The 16,772-nt window shown below is 38.5% G+C and overlaps 1 protein-coding gene across 10 annotated transcripts in view; it reads left to right on the top strand.

The window, feature by feature from the left end:
* TCF12 (transcription factor 12) overlaps nucleotides 1-16,772 on the top strand; it is a 174,930-nt gene that overhangs the window by 88,400 nt on the left and 69,758 nt on the right. For all 10 annotated transcript variants that reach the window (XM_054215476.1, XM_054215478.1, XM_054215480.1 and 7 more), the window contains one exon: nucleotides 13,349-13,413. In XM_054215476.1, coding sequence (XP_054071451.1) covers nucleotides 13,349-13,413 — 65 coding nt within the window. The remainder of the gene's footprint in view (nucleotides 1-13,348; nucleotides 13,414-16,772) is intronic.

Here is a 16,772-nt window from a genome sequence, read left to right on the forward strand (position 1 = left end):
TGCTGTGAGCCAGGGCTTTGTCTCTTTGCGTGAAGATATTGTATTATTACTATATTTTATGGCAAAACTGGGAATGGATTTCAGTCATGTAATTTAAAGAAATTAGAAGTAAACTTCCTTTAAGTTGCAAATTGGTTATTATTGACACGTTCCATTTTCAATATTTTCGGACGTTTTGACTGAATTTCTTAAAAGCTGCATTGAGAGTAGACTAATTGAGATGACACGTCCTTCTTGGTCAGATTTCTCTGTAATTGGTCTATAGGCCACCAGTATTCTCCTAAGTGTATAGTTTAAATTGTATGAGCAGTCTCTGCTGGATTTGGCTCATTTGTATACTTGTAAGTACATATGTGCTTAGTTGCTTTACTGAATTGGTGTCTAAAAATGCTTCTAATAACTGCAGAGTATTGTTTTGGTTCCGTTCTCAATGTGGCTTTTAGAATCAGAGCGATGCAATTAAGTCAAGGTGTGTGTCACAGCAGTGTGCTGAGCGGCGGGAAAGGGTGAGCGACTGTGTGCTTACACTGAATCTCAGACAGATGAAAAGCTAGCTAGCGTGAGGCAGGATTACATTATTAGCTAATTGGAGTCTTGCATGTTCCCCTAAAGCAGAAGGCTGTGTCTCATGAAACCTTTCGTTCTGAAGAGAGGTGTGCACTTTAGTGCTCCTTTTGGGGAAAGGAGCAGCGCTGGGAGCTGAGTGCTGTTCCTTGTCTCAGCATTGCCACGTGATTTTCTCCGTTTACCAGTTTTAAAATGGTCCCTGTAATATTTTTCTTCAACAGCTCACTTGAAGCAAGTGAGTTGGAATTGTAATAGGGAGCAGTGTCTGAAATTCCTTGGCCAAAAATCACTTTGTAACTGTAGGAGCAAATGCTACCGTTACCGAAGTCTTGTTTCTGGTTGTGCACTTTTGTTCAGTAACTTGGAAGACTTCTTATTAGTATCATTACTTGCAGAACTGAGTAACTTTTCATTTCAAGACGGAGCACCAGCAGGATTTGAAATGTTTGAATTTGGCAAGAAAGGGCTTGTCTGTAAAACAATGAAGTTGCGTTGGGGAAATACAGTGCCTCTGTTCCGCAGAGGTACCCTGGGAGCTGGTGAGAGCTGCAGCTGCATTTACCATCAAACACGGAGCTGCTGCCGATGAATGTTTTGTTTTTAGTGTCATGGAAACTGTGAGCCAAAGAATGGATATTCTATTCATCTGGGAAAATAGCAGTTCACTGCATAAAACATCAGTTTCTTCCAAAGCAGTTCTTAAAATAGACTTTGTGAGTATAACCCTAAAAGTAAAAGTGCAACAACTTAAATCACCTCAGTACTACTTTGTTTTTCTATTAGAATACATTTGTGAATTAAATTAACTTAGAGGTAGTGAGAGTTTTAAGATGCAACAGTAGCGTAGAACTCCTACAATGATTCGATGTTGTACTTTACTATGCAATTGTTATATCTAAAAATGGAGAGGTCCAGACATTTCAATAGTAGACTTAATCCTTTTTATTACCTTTCCTCAAATGGTTTGCTCAAAGCAGAATAGTTTTTGTCATCATTCAGTATCATTTACTGTTTCATACCGCATAGCGAAAATCCTAAAACTCACTGCAGAGACTGGGTATCCAAGAGAGTGCTCTCACGGGCAGAGAAGGAAAGATGGTGTGCAATAAAATAGCGTGTGGGTTTTTTAAATGCATGAGCATTTTTGCAGAGCCAGTATGTAAAGAATAATTAATTAAGGGATTTAATTCAGTTGAATTGGAAAGCTTAAATGTGTTTGATTTGCTTAAATTTTGGTGTTGGGGGGGAAAAATAAGTCTGAGATCTGAGTGTAAGAGGTAAAGAGAAACCAATACAGGAATAGATATATAGAGTCATTGCCCCACTGCGGGGAAGAAAGGAAGCTGAGAAAAGAAATTGGAGGAGCAGAAGGGATTTGACCTGAGTGATAGGAAGTTGGAGGGAAAATTGGCAGTTACAGGATTTCAAAATCCAGGATTCTGGGATGGATGTGATACCAATTCAAAGAAGGGCTGCATCGTTGTGAGGTCTCCTTCAATGTCCAGTGAAAGCAGTGGGAATCTTCATGTTGCTCTCAGGCTTAGTTTTGTTTGGTTGCTTGGGTTTTCTTTGTGGGTTGTTTTTTTTTTGTTTGTTTGTTTTTATTGGGGGATCCAAAATTGGATGGGATATTTTGGCTATGGTGTAAGGAGTGCTGAGTAGAGGTGGATGATCACTCACTCCCACCTGCTGTCTCACATGCAGCTTGCCTTTCAAGGCCACTGGTCCTTCTCAGCAGCCTGCTGCCCTCACAGGGGCTAATCTGTCCCCGGTACAGGACTTTACGTTTGTTATGGTTGAATATTATGAGGTTCCCGTTGGCCCAGTCCTCTAGGTTGTCTAAATTCCTGAGTGGTGGTCCTGCCGTCAAGTGTACTAACTGTGTCTGCCAAATTGGAGTCTTTTGCAAACTTTTTTAGGGCATGCTCTGTTTTCTCCTCCAGGCTCCTGATGAAGACATTGAGCAGGACAGGTTCCATATACTCTGTGTAGTTGGTAATGACAGAATTATAGATGCAGGGAGATGGATAAAAACATAAATTTATGTTGAAAAGCAACTGCATGAGAAGTAAAATAGGTGCTTGAGATGCTGAGACTTAGATGAGTAACTCAAGAGAGAGCAGGATCAAGAAAAGCCTTTTTTATAAGTGTTTATGACTGTTTAATATCAAGGAGTAATGTGTAGTTGAGAGCTTACAGCAGAGATAAGGGCTAGATATGAAATGGCAAAGTGTCTCTGAAATTAATCCTAGTTTGTCTATAAAAGGCTTCTATAATAATATGCAAGCTCTGCAATTCCCCTTCTGTAGTGCAGGGAACTGAAGCACAAGCAAGTAAAATAGATAAAAAGATAGAAAACCCATGTGGTTTTTACTTTCACTGTTTATTACCATTTAGGCTTAGAAGGAAGATTCTCATTTTGTACCACAGTCAGGTCCCGTAACCGCACGTTCCTAACCCTAAGGTAGATGCTTGGTCTTCCCTGTGCGATGCCTGGGGAGATGCCCTCTGGCGTTTGCAAAGGCCGGGGTGCCTCTGGCAGAGCTGCTGAGGCTGGCCAACAGCACAGGCGAGGATAATGGTGGGGCCCAGGAAGTTTCCATAGCTGCCACCCTCCACCCCAGGATAAACCCAGTTAAAGAGCAGGTGGCTGTAGGGCCTCCTCTCAGCCCTGCAGGCAGCTTTTTGCACTTGGCTGGAGAAGGCGGCAGTTTGCTTCCTTACATGCAGTTCAGAGCGCTCCAGGTCAATGACCTGTCTTCAGCTGTTTCAACCTGCCAACAAGCTCTGGATTTCCAGTAACACATTTAGATTGTCAAGTTGATGATTAAAAAAAAAAAAAAAAAAAAAAAACAACCAAGAAAAAAGACTAAATCTAGGCATGAGGTTGAGTCATGTTGATGAATGAAAAATATTCAGTGAAGATCTCTGTTTACAGTTGCATTTTAAAACCTTGTCTGGTGCCTGTCTTTTACTCCCTTAATGCATTATTATTTTAAAAGAGTGATTAGATTATTCCTTTAAATTATTCTTTTAAAAGTAACCCAGTTTTTTTGTCAAAATGTTTTTATCATATCAAGGCACACACTTTACAAAAATCAGCTATGTTGATAGTGTACCCTGCTAGCTTATGGTGTGAAAGGACACCTTTCACACAAATTCAGGTTGACTAGCATTATAATTAACCTACCTAATCCTTTATTAATAAAATTCCATTTTGGTGATTTCATTATTTATGATTTGCTATCAGAGGAATAAATTATTTGGGTAATCCTATTTGCTTATTTTAAATGTACAATATGAGCTTTCTTCCAGAGATCTTGCACTTCCTGAGTATTCTGAGACTAAGTAAAACCCGATGTTAATATTTGAGACAACTCCTTGGTTTATACGTATTTTAAAACATTTTTTTAGTCCTTTTGGAGTCACGTTTTCTAGACCTGCTGATACAAAAGTGCAGAACGTTAGTTAGCAATTGCTTTTACATCTCCTTGCCGTTGAAGTAGAAAATATGTCATCATTCTTATTCATGTTATCGTTTCTATAAAATAATTACCAGTATTGCCAGGAGTATTCCTTTTGTTCTTAACACGCTGAGGAAAAGTGTTTTCCTTATCTGCTTTAGGTCATTGAAAGCGGCATGGTGATAACTCTGTAAAGCATGGGTAGCCAAACAGAGTGGTAGTATTTATTGATATATGAAGTTTTATTGCTATTGAACAGCACACCATGTTCCTTGGTGTTTTTGAATCTGAGACAATGTTCACCTTGACTATGTCCGGATCTGGGATATTATTGTTAGCGTTTCTTCAGTCCCATTCCCACGACTGTTATGATCTCTTATGAAGACTATTTTTTTCTTTCTTTATCAAGAATGCCACTTGTCTCACCTCACAAAATAAACAGGAACACGTGTTTTCCTTTGCAACTTTTTTTTTTGGGTATGACTTAGAAAACAGTATTCATCCTTCAGGTGCTGGCAGTAAGGTGTCAGTGTTTTCATAAATGTATGGAGGCATGAGGTGCCTACAGACGAGGGGACGGTTTAGAGAGATCTATAACATTTGAGTGGTAGTAAATAGTTAAAAGTTTGTTCTCAGTGTATCTCCAGTGCGTTTTCCTTTCTGTGACACAGTGATGTTCTCTTGTGCAGTTGTCTTCAACGTTTTGGGGCTTGCTGGGATTGCTTTCCATTTCTGGACAGTCTGAAGTCCCTTACTGTAAATACTGGGTTTGTACTGAAATAAGAGCCCCTATTTTAAACTCTTTGTATCTTAGGTGCTTTGTATTAATTTAGACTATGTAACTATTCTTTCTGGGGTTTTTGTTTCACCTTCTTTTGGCTTGGTGCGCTTGCATGCAGTGCATGTGCATAGCCGGGAGTTTCCAGCCCTGAACAGGAGCTGGCTCCTCTCAGGCACTGTCCGGTGGGGATTTCCCCTCCTGCTTTAACAGATCATCTGGTTCCTCTGCGGCGCCTGCAGAAATTGTTCTCTTGAAGCAGCAATGCTGGGAAAACACTTACCGTGTCGTTTTGTTTTCTTCTGAAATTTATTTTAACATCTAATGGGTGTTTGGGGTTTGGTTTTCTTTGTTTGTTGGTTGTTGTGTTTGGTTTTTTTGTTGTTGGTTGTTTTGTGGGTTTGCTTTGTTTTTTTTTTTTTTTTTTTCAGTCTAGCAGCTCTGGGTAGTCTGGAGATACAGTTTGGGAACCACCTGATTTACAAACTTCTCTCCCTGTGGGATCGGGGTGGCTGCATTGCCTGGGATGGGGGAAGCTTGACCAAGTCATGCAAGTCATCCCAGAAAGAACTGTCAAAACTTTTGTACAAGAGAGTACTACTGTATATGTTTGCCAGTTGCCTGATGGAAGACAGTTAGAAATGCTTGCCATGTTTGTCCCTGTGTTTATATAGAGGAGGGGTGAGGGGGGAATCTTTCTTTGTTGGCAAAGGTGGCTTTTCAAGTTTAATGAGAATTCATAGATCTTGGCTGGTGAGAGGAGCTGTGCATACTTACAGAAGTAACTATTTTTAAATTTTTATATAATTTTATATATATAATTTAGCAATTTGTAGCAAGTAGTGTCACCAAAAGAATCTTTTAATCAGAAACAGGTGTAGTATTTTGTTGTGAAGTGTGGATTCTCTATTTCTTTCCAATTATAAAATCCTCTTGACTTTAGACTGAAGAATCTACTTGATGTTCGAAGTTACTGATAAAAGCTGAGTAATTTTTGTCCTTAGATCTGGGACAAATTCCACACCAGGAGAGCAAGGGATGCTTTTCAAGTTAGTTGTAAGTAGCAACTTCCTTAGTTGCTTGAAAATTTTAACTAAATCCCTTGGAGATGAGATGACAAAGATGGCGAAGGGAAGAATATTTTTAATAGACAAAGTGAAGACACTTGGATACTCTAGAAATACAGGGGGTGGATAGGTGATGTGGGTGCATGCATGTGATAAAATGCCTTCTTGTCACCAGTGTGGAACATGTGTGTATTCGTATGCATACTCAGTTTGGTTACTGTCTTCTGGATATTATACATCCCTGATTTCCCTCATTTAGGTAAATTTTGAGTTTAGTAATTGTAATTTTTTTTTTCCACTGGATGATCTGTCTATGCATAGCACACATTCACAGGTTAATAGAGCAGTAACATTATTTATGGTAAGGTTTGCCTGGGGTAGACATAGTAGTAGAGAGTTGAAACTGAATACACTAAACAGCTATTCAGGAATTATTTGGTTCACAGAAACTTGCCCACATACGTTTGGGGGAGGAGGAGAAAAAGCAAGTTCTGTCTTCTTTTAAGAGGTTAGTATTCCCTCTTTTCCGCTTGCTGTCAGTTAATCCTGTGCATCTTCCTGCCGGAGGCTTTACTCCCTTTCAGCCTTGCAAACATTAGATTTGTTACTTAGCACCGTATAAGCCTGGTAAGTGGAGGGACAGGAATAGGAACTGAGGAAGGAGCCTCCATGGATCAGCCACGGGTGGAATAGAAATCCTCTGTTTGACATGAGCGTATAAATTACAAGTTCATGGGGTCAATCCAAATATAATGTGGAATTTAGTCCACCCTTACCTTCTGTGTATTTGAAGTACGTAAGAACATTAATGATTTGTTTTTATAGCACAAGATCTGTGCAGTGCTCTGCAAACTGACAAAATAGTCCATCTTTTCTTAGAAGTATGTACAAATCAATGGGATGAAAGTGTCAAAGGCATGTCTTTGGGAAGCAGGTTCTTTAATACCGCTTCATACACTGACATTATTTCTTTTTAAAATATTGCGTTAAAGAAGTTGTGAGAAATCCTTTGACTTACGTGTTTAACGTCTTAATAAGTGTGCTCTGAGATTCATTGCCTGGCCAGTTCAAACAGTAGAATTCTTACAGTGAGAGACATCTGCAAATGCCCACACAACTGTAAGTATAAAAGAACTTCTGAACTTTCTCATCTTTGGAAAGCAAAGAAATGAAAAACAAAAAAATAAAATGACAAACAAAATAGGTTTTTTTTTCCCCAGATGATCTTGTCCAAATGTAAACAAAAGCAATAATTTAGTATTTGCTGTCTAAAGCATTGTTTCTAAATCGCAACAGTTATAATGGGAGGTCGATTCCAGGTAATTCTGTGCAGACTGCATTGCTGATCATCACTTCAGCATGGCATTCCTGGTAAAATATATTTGTATTTTTTCTTCTGTTCCATTATTTTATTACAAATTTTTCTGGTAACATGATTTTGTTATGTATGCATTGTTTTTTAATTTTAAAATTTGTATTAGGAGTTTGCAGACAGTTCATATTAGGTAGGTTTGACTGCTTTATTAAAAGATGGTAAGACAGGTGGAGGAGTTTGCAAGACTTCAGGGGTTATTGATCGGGAAGGTGCTAGCAGTCAGGAGAAGACAGAGCTGAGAGGGAGCGGGTGATGAGATAAAGGCTGGGTTAGGGAAGTGATTATGGCTGGGGACCTGCTAATCACTGACCTCTGTAGGGATCCAGTAGTTTATCACTAATCTCACTTGCACTTGGTGTTTTCCTCTGTCGCTGCCTCGTTGTTGGTAGTGGGCTAGTGCTTTGGCTTCGGACAGGCAGAAGGCGGGGGCGGCGAGGCCAGCAGCTGCACTTGTTGGCACTGGCGAGTTGAACAGCCCCAGCGCGGCCAACAGCGTGCTTGGCACACGGGAGCCAATAGCGCTTAAACAAATGCTGGTGAAGAAAATAGGCGGTCATTTGTTTTAAGCACTTTCTGCAAATCATGTTGCTTCAGACCTGTTTCATTTCCATGAGTTTTGATCACAAGCATTATAAGGAAAAATGTGTGTAATATTCTTATATGTATTTGCAACATTTACATGTGTGTATTGTACACGTTTAAAACATTAGAGATAAGATTGTAGGTATAAGACAGATATTAAAACTATGACAGCCTCTATTAATGATGAGGCCTATATAGCAGTAGAAGAGGAAGAAATGATTCCTCCGGTGCGGTGGGAAATGTGTAGGTACGTAGTAAGGCTTTTATGGCTGCATGCGTAAGTCTTGCCTCAAAGAAGGCGGCAGCACACAAAATCCTAGGAGCAGGGCTGGTTTCATTTTTTAATCAAATGTAAATATTTTTTTCCCATACTGAATAATTGCTGAATAAGAATAAATTTTAGAAAAATAAAGAATGGACCTGTACTGGACGCAGCAAGGATCTTATTCTATAAACTTTGTATACTTTCTTTCTACTTTGTGATAAATTGGGAAGTGATACTAAGGGTTGAAGAAAAGCGCTTACTTTGGATGTTTTCCTTGCATTGTCTGTATGCATCTGTCAGTATAGCTTGTGCAGCTTGTTCCTTGTTATATTGGATCTGCATATGAAGAATTATTTGAATGTATTCTGTGGGTAACAGAGGCATGTACTTTGTTGCTGGATATTTTGTTGCTGGTTGTGGAGGGAGAGAGAGCAGTATAAAAATTGATTTCTAGCCAAAACTACCAACACCAGTTTAATAACTTAAAAAAATAATAATAAAAAAACCCTCAACCAAACCAAAACCTCTAAGGTATCCACGAAGTTTTGTTGCAAACTGACTTTTGGGGAGGCTGTCTGTTGTGACTGGTTAACAGTGTTACCAGTGATGAAATGGTGATTAGGAACTGTAAACGTGTGTGTCAGCATCCACAGAAAGACGACTCTCTGCACAAACAGGGCAGACGGGCTTCATGCCCGACGCACCGAGCTGCCGCCAGCCCCAGTCACTGGGGTCTGCGTGCTGGAGAAGCATCACTTCAGTAACGTCTTGGTGCTTTCCCTATTGCCAACCAGATATGCTCCTAGCAATGCACAGGAAGATCTTTAGTCTGTAAAGGGTTAATCCTGTGGGAATTGAGGTAATTTTTTGCAGGGTTGTGTTCTGTCATCCTCCTATGAACCAAGCAGCATCTAGCAGCAGTGGGAGAGGCTGGTTTGGTCCTGGCAGGCATTTGTAGCACGTTCACTGGAGTGGTCCTCAGCTGAGCCAACGCAGTGCTCTTTTCAGCTCCCTCTTGCCTTGCATCTTGCTGTTTCAGTTCATTCTGTGTGAAGAGTATTTAGGCTGCGCAGCTGTTGTACAGATAGATTTATTATGGAATACAATTCCTTGTGCGGTATTCGAAAGCTATATAAAGTTGTGAGCATATCACATTTAGACAAGCAATTACAAGAGAAAAAGAATTATTTACTAAATGTGTTTGAATTGGTACAGAATGTGTCAAGGTTTTAAGTTTAGGAAATACTTGTGGTTCAAAATGCTTAGCGGGATTTTCTTGGTTGTGTTTCTTTTAACTCCATAGTCCTTGGGCTTTAAGCCTGTTAGGGAGTGATTAGGTCATTGAGGTTTTTGTTGATGAAAACACATGAAACTTACGAAAATTAAAATAAAACACAAACTCATTCCAGGTTATTGAAAGATTCAAATGCCTTGTGAGTTGATCTGTGCAGATTTAAGATTTCTGTATGTAACCAATGCAATTATTTTTAAGTGTTGCTTTAGTTCAAATCTGGTTGGAAGACAAATCTCTGGGATGTAGAGCCACTGATCTGTAACCTGAAGAAAAGGTTACCATGATGCTGCTTTGTAAGCAAGGCATGGATTATGCTTCTAAAATGACAGCTCATAACTTGAAACGTGAGTTAAGAGGTACCTTATAAAGGTGATGGAGCTGATGATTCACGGTAGCCCTGTGTAAGAAGCCCTACTGCATAGGTCTGATGGAAAGGGTTGGGCTTGAGAAAACTGGCCAAAGTTGCTTTATATTTGTCATGAATATTTTGTGAAAACAAAATAGGATCTGAAGAGGAAATAAATTTCATTTGGGCATTACTTCACCATCCCAGCTGGTATGTCTACACGCTACCTTACAGCCGTGTTTACACAAACCTGTGCAAATGTGAGGGTTTTGTCATTTAATAGTGTTTTGGCATGCCTCACTCCTTCTTCCAATTAATGTCAGGTGCCGTAATGAGTTTCCTTGTGTGCCCCTAATGCTGAGCATTAATGTTTCTGAACTTCCAGCTATAAAAAAAAGATACTATTGCCACCTGCGTAGTGAGCACTGACTGAGACGGGACCCTCTTGAGAGAGGGTGCAGAGGATATGACAGAGGGTATAACGAACTCAATAGCAAATCTGGGGTGCATAAACCTGCAAGACATTTTTGGGTCAGCTTTGGCTTTTAGTGTCACTGTATTTTTAAAGTGTGCGTGCTCATAAACGCTGGTATTCCATTAAGTTTTGTTTTTACAGTAACCTCTACATTTTTACACTCTTCTGTCAATCTGTAGAGAATTTGAATAAGAAAAGTATTTGCTAAGATAAAAACCACCAAAGGGATTCTGCTCTGATGTATTTGACTGTGTGTTTGCCAGAGACTGCCCATGAATTGACAAGACATTATGTGTGGGACCTACCTATTTGTTAAAGCAGTGAGGAAGTGTCATCTTCTCAAACTTGACATTACCCACCTTTCAAGTACTTGACTCACTTACTACTTGGAGTAGATGCTAAGTATTTTCTCTTTCTATTGGTAAATAAACACTACCTGTGACAGTTTGCTTACAAGGCTTTAAGTAGTGAGAATAGCATTGTGCCTAGACTGGAGCAGCTGAAGTGTGTTGAAATGCCAACAGGCAATGTGCAGTCGCTTCTCTTTCACCTTCCCGTTGTGTTGGTAGGGAAACCACCCTGGGACACTGCCAGACAGCACCATGCTGGGAAACCTTTTTGATGTCGTGTCAGTGAAGCTTCAGGGGCTGTGGATGAGTCCTTCCTCTTCTCTCATGAGCAGTGCAGCAGATGTGTTGTGGCAATGCCAGGGACGACTCCACCTCTCCCCCATCCTTCTGCTGTGCGTCCTTCTGTGTGAAGGTGCTGCTGCTAGCACAGTACTCTGGTCCTGCAAAAGAGACAGCAGGGAGCAAGCAGTTCCACACAACAAGAGAACCAGGAACAGGACTGGAGCATGGGCTCAGCGTGTTTCTGTAGCATGTGCCTGTTCATTTTTGTTGTTGTTTAAAAACCTGTGCCTTTAACATTGTGGTGCTATGGCAGGTTGGAGAGTCATACCAAAGTGCTTGCACTGGGATGCGTTTGGGAGACTCCCTATGAAAGGCAACATCTGTACTTGATCCTAGGTCACTTTCCAAACCCTTCGCTGGAAAGCTTAGCTGTTTGAACACAGGTTAAATGTTAATTTGCTTCAGCTCTAATTCTTGATAAATATGTAGGCAGTGCAAGAACAGGCGGTCTTGACTTTTCTCGATCATATCTTAGAACCAAATTTAGTATAGATTGGGCTATACTAGTCAGCTTTTTTCCTTTAGTATGAACCTGCCAAACTTTTTAAGTGATAACATTTAAATAACATGATCTTATGCATTCTTATCTAATAATTTCTTGCTTGCTACACAAACCATAATTTAAATCATAATTTTTCTAGCCTCTGACTCTTGTACAAATGTTTGTTTTAAAGCCTGTCTGGAATACTGCATAGTTCAGTGGAAGTTGTTTATCATGTGGTATAAGATTCTCATTTTCTGGAAAGAAAATGCTGAGTCTGGTTTAATGTGAACAGCATGATTCATCCTACTTCATATAATTTTGCATGCTAGGTATTTTAGTTGCTTGGTGCCTGATAGTTGTTAGAGGCAAATTGCTTCAGCAGAAAAATGTTAACTTTTTTCCTCCCTTTGTTACAGCAGAGATGCCATTTTTCAAGAAACTGTTTTCAGCAAACTGTGGTTGACCAGACCACTTGTAGTTATCAAGATGATGATCTCACAGAGATGTTGTTCCGAGAGAGTCAAAATTCCTCTCTGTCTACACAAGATGCACTTTTAAAATGAATAATAAGCATACTTTAGTTATGAAAATGACATATGAAATAGAAATGACATCTCTTATAAAATGACGTCGCTTACAAAATGAAGCTTAGAGATTTTTGGTAGTAAGAGAGAAAATCAGAAAAAACAAAGGAGGTCCTGTTCTAGAAGTGCAGTTGCAATAGCATGGGAGCTATCGATCACTGCAATGGGAATGGGTAAGAAAGGCTTCTTTATCTTACGAGAACTGGATGTCACACGCATTGTTTAGAAAAGGAAGTGCCTGGTTGGGTAAGATGACTTTATTTTCAAATAGATAGGTATCATGATTTATTAATACTTACCTTTGGCTAAGACTCTGAGTGGTGTTACGGGGTGTTTCTTAGTTCTGTGTCATAACTAGGGCAGGCATATGCACTTGGTGTTTTCTGTTGTGTGTGCGCTTGATGACTGTCTCATTCTTGACATTGTTCAGCAGAGACTTCTAGTCAAAATGTTTTTGAAAAGTGTTGATTGATAAAATTCTGAGCCCTACTGGGGAACTTTTGCACTGCGTTTTAACATGCAAATCAGTTTGGTGGAATAACCAACAAACATGGCACTAAATAGTTTTTCCAGAGTTGACAAATATATTGCTAATGTCTTGCGACCACAGACAGCAAGATGAGAGTGCAGGTACTCTGCACGAGGTGCTGTATCTGCTGTGTGCTACCTACAGGCAAATAGTGCATATACAGCAAAGAGAAGAGTCCGTTTTGCTGTCCTGACCAGTTGTATCGCTTGAGTTTTGTACCCGACTGGAATGTATGTGAAACAAAGGGATTTTTAAGGATTTAAGGGATGAGTGTCAAGAGCTGAATGGTTCAGACATGGTTTAAGTTTGGTGTGGGTTTTCTTGTTGTTCTGAATTGAAGTTTTTGTTCACTTTTCATGTAGTTTTGTTGGTTTTATTTTACTGCTTGGTTTATTCTTTACCTAAGATGATACCAGCTATGTGTTACTAGCGTGTAGGAAGGAGAAGTGTCTAAAAGTGTCTCTACCTTTGCTCATTGATACTGGAAGTGAAGCTGGACCTTTGCCCTTTTTATTTAAACACACTGATGGGGGGTATTTTATAACAATAAAAAATTGCAGTAGTTTTTTTACTGAGCGATTACAGAAGAAATGGGGTTAGGTAAGTGTGTTATCTATTACAGCAATGCTTTTTGAGTCTGTTAAATGCAGATGTACAAAAGCATATTTTTATTCATGCAACTTAATTTTTGTAAATGTACTATGATGCTAACAGATTTTCTGAATTGCATACATAAGGACAACTGATGCAGATACCTAGCAGATTTTTAAAAGAACCTAATTTCAAATGTATGTCTTTTATAGGAAAACCTAATTTCAAATGTCTTTTTTTTTCTTTTTTTAATAGGAAAAACCTCAGATAGAGGTCCGTTTCCATTGTATGGTAGAGATACGGGGTTACCAGGCTGTCAAGTAAGTACAATGATGATTGAAAGCAAATGGAATAATCTGAACTAAAATTTAGTTTAAGTTACTCAGATGTGTCAGGCTACCAAACATAATAAACAAAAATGACTTCCACAATTTGCAGAATAAATTTTCTGGGTTCTGTGTGGTCAATTTGCCTTGCGCTTACATACATCCACTTAGAGGAGATACTTTTGCTATGTGCAAGTGGAATTGATTCTGTAGCTCATGAGCATGAAGTGCTATGTTTTTAGTAAAAGGGAGATTGTTACTAGTCTGAACATACCGAGCAATGTGCTTCAGTTGTGTGTATCGCATCTTTCCCACATATCATCGTGAAATGAGTTTTCTTACCCTTTTGCAGTTACTTGTTCCTCTCTCCAAGTCTGCAAACAGAATTGCAGACCGGTACTGTTTCCGCATCCTGATTAGTCTGTGATACCCGGATATTTCACATATAATTTGTCAAAAAATACCAGTAACTGCCGAATATAGTTTATTAGTTAACTGTTATTCCTAGTGGAGATCATGTGCATTTTTTAAGGAAAACAGTGTTACTAGGCTTTCAATTTTTAACAATTAAGTTACCCAGTGTAATGCTGTATTATTTTGTGGGTTTGATGATGTGTTTTCTTAATTAAGAAAACTTTGTTTTTGTAGCTCTAAGTCTTCATTTTAGAGTGAAGATTTCTTCCATGTTATTTCTAATGAGCTGCATTAAGAATACTCTGTTGATCATTGTTTAAAAGTCTGTTTTGAATGCACAGGAAGTTTGAATGTTTAAAAAGTATAATCAGTGTTTGATTACACTCGGTATTTGTTGACAAAGATTTAAATAACTAATATATTATGGCTTTAATTCTAAGATATTCATTTGTTTTGTTTGTTTTCTCAAAGAGGAGTCTCTTATTTTTACTCTAAGTAGACTATTTGCTTTGAACTGATATTTTCAGGAACATCTTTCTTCTGGAGGATAAAACTTAGCATCCGAGTTTGACATCTTGGTTTTGAGTCTTTTAACTAGTAGTTTGGGAAGTGTGAATGGGCAGCACCATGTGGCAAATCAGGCCTAATATCGCTTCCCCTATTAAGAAAGGGTCATTCTTACAGCCTTTACTACTTCTCTGCAACACAGATGTGACGAACAAAGACCCCTTTGTAACTTTATGGGTGAGCTTTCAGTACCATTCTCACAAAAAGCAATATAACTCTAAGTTCAAGTTATGGGCTTCACATTATTGCCAGCCCAGACAGTAAAACATTGTATTAGTGTTATTACTATTGTTCAAATAACTCTGTATGTACTGTATTTAAAATATAATAACTTCACATTAGTTTGGAAGCAAATTAATTTCCACGTTACTCTTTTGTTATGTTAATGTTCTGTATTTGAAAATGGGTTTATGTTAACTTTGCATAAAATTCTTGTTTGCTTTGCAGTAATGAGTGTAATTTCTGTTTGGCTTCTGAGGAAAATGCTTTTATATCTCTTAATTGTTTATATCTAGTACAATTTAATATTAATTTTTTACATGTAGCTATTTTAAAGCCAAAATCTTATACATATTTTTTTCTATTAACTTTACTTTTAATACCGTTTATTCCTTTGATATGCTTCCTACTATTTCCTCTCCCACAATTTCTTCTTTCTTAAGCATTTTGTTATATGGGGGAAATGTTGTTGTAGGTAAATCTGGTTTCTTTTTATATTCAGGATAATAGAAAATGATCATGGAGTTAACTTTCGATTAAATTTTAAATCAGTTTCAATTTATGTGGTAAGTTACAGATTGTACTTTAATTTGGCCTTATCAGTTAAATCTGACTGTTTAAAATCCATTAAATCTATTCGCTAAATTGGAACACGGTGGTATTTCTGAATCTTTTGGGGTTTTTTATACTTTTCATAAATCCATGGCAATGCCTGAAATACAGCTCTCATTGTAGCTACAATGTTTGAAAGCTATCAAGAGAAGGTCGAAAGTGATCCCGAGAGGTCATTTTGACAATACGAATGAAGAATCAGCTGCGTTGTCCCTGACAGATGCTCATATAGTCGGCTCTTAAAAACCTCTAGAGATGGAGGAGACTGCATGACCATGCTGTGTTTTGTTTTCCATTACTTAAACGTGCTTACTCACAAAAAGTTTCTCTGATGCCTTGTCTAAATATCATTGTAATTAAAGCATCTAACTCTTGTCTTGCAGATAGTGGACAGAAAGAATCTATACTCTTTTAAGTCTGTAGAAGCTAGGAATCCAGTAGATGATTAAGATGATAAGGAGTCCTTAGAAAAGATAAGACATAAACAGAGTTAATTTTTACTTTGGTGTGTATAGTGCAGAATATAGTGCATGTATATTTTTAATAGTGGATATGTAACAGGGCCTCTCTCAGATTGAAATATTGGTAGAAAAGCTTAGGCTCTGCTCTAGATGTTCTCCAGTAGGTTCACAGCCCTAGGGAATTCCAGTGTGTTAAACTACTTCAAGTACCTCATCTAAGGCCTTACCGTTATGGCAAAAAGAAATTTCCTGGATCTTTCTGACAGTACTGTTACATTTTTGCCATGTGGTATTTGCCTTTTTCATAACAAATATCCAGTCTTTGATACTTGTTTGATTGGTGATGGTCTAAATTTTCCCAATACTTTCTTACGATAATGCTGGACATCTTGTCATTCCTCAGCCTATATTTTTCATTTTACAGGTTCCATATGCAAAAATGCATTTACTTTATAACACATTGCTTCTACCTTCTCTAAATTTGTCAGTGGGGTTTTGAATTCCAGGCTTGTGCTGCATTTGTAGATCCTTCTAGGTTATTTGCTTTGTGAATTTAGTAAATGCGGTCTTCATTTTTCATCCAAGTCACTAATTAAGAGGTGGAATGATGCCCAAAACAGATGCCTGCAGAGTCTTGGTTAATACATTCAGCCGGGGTTGATCATGAGCTCCTAGCTGCTGTTTTTTAAAGAGCTACGCTCTTCTTTCAGCAGTAGTTTTAGTTGTCCTTGGTTCCTTAGTTCACCTGTGAAATGCGAAAGTAGTAAAAGCCTTATTAAAACACCTCTTATGCTGTCTGAGAAGGAAGTGAGATGGGTTTTAAATAGTTTATTCCAGCTGAATCCATATCACTTATTCATTATCTTCTGGCATTTGCAGTGTATTTTTTCCCATATTCTTCCAAAAAATGAAATTTTAATTGTTGAGGAATTAAAAGCCCCTGCTTTTGTTCCTCCCTGAAACAAACGAACCCACCCCATTGTTTTTCAGCCGCTTCACTCTCTCCGCACCGTGAGTTTTCAGAGAGAGTGGCTAAGGTTTCTGAAACTGTGAGGATGAAGAGCCAGTCTTCTGACTATC

This window comes from Rissa tridactyla, chromosome 9, assembly GCF_028500815.1.
Source record: "Rissa tridactyla isolate bRisTri1 chromosome 9, bRisTri1.patW.cur.20221130, whole genome shotgun sequence".
NCBI classification, from domain to species: Eukaryota; Metazoa; Chordata; class Aves; order Charadriiformes; family Laridae; genus Rissa; species Rissa tridactyla.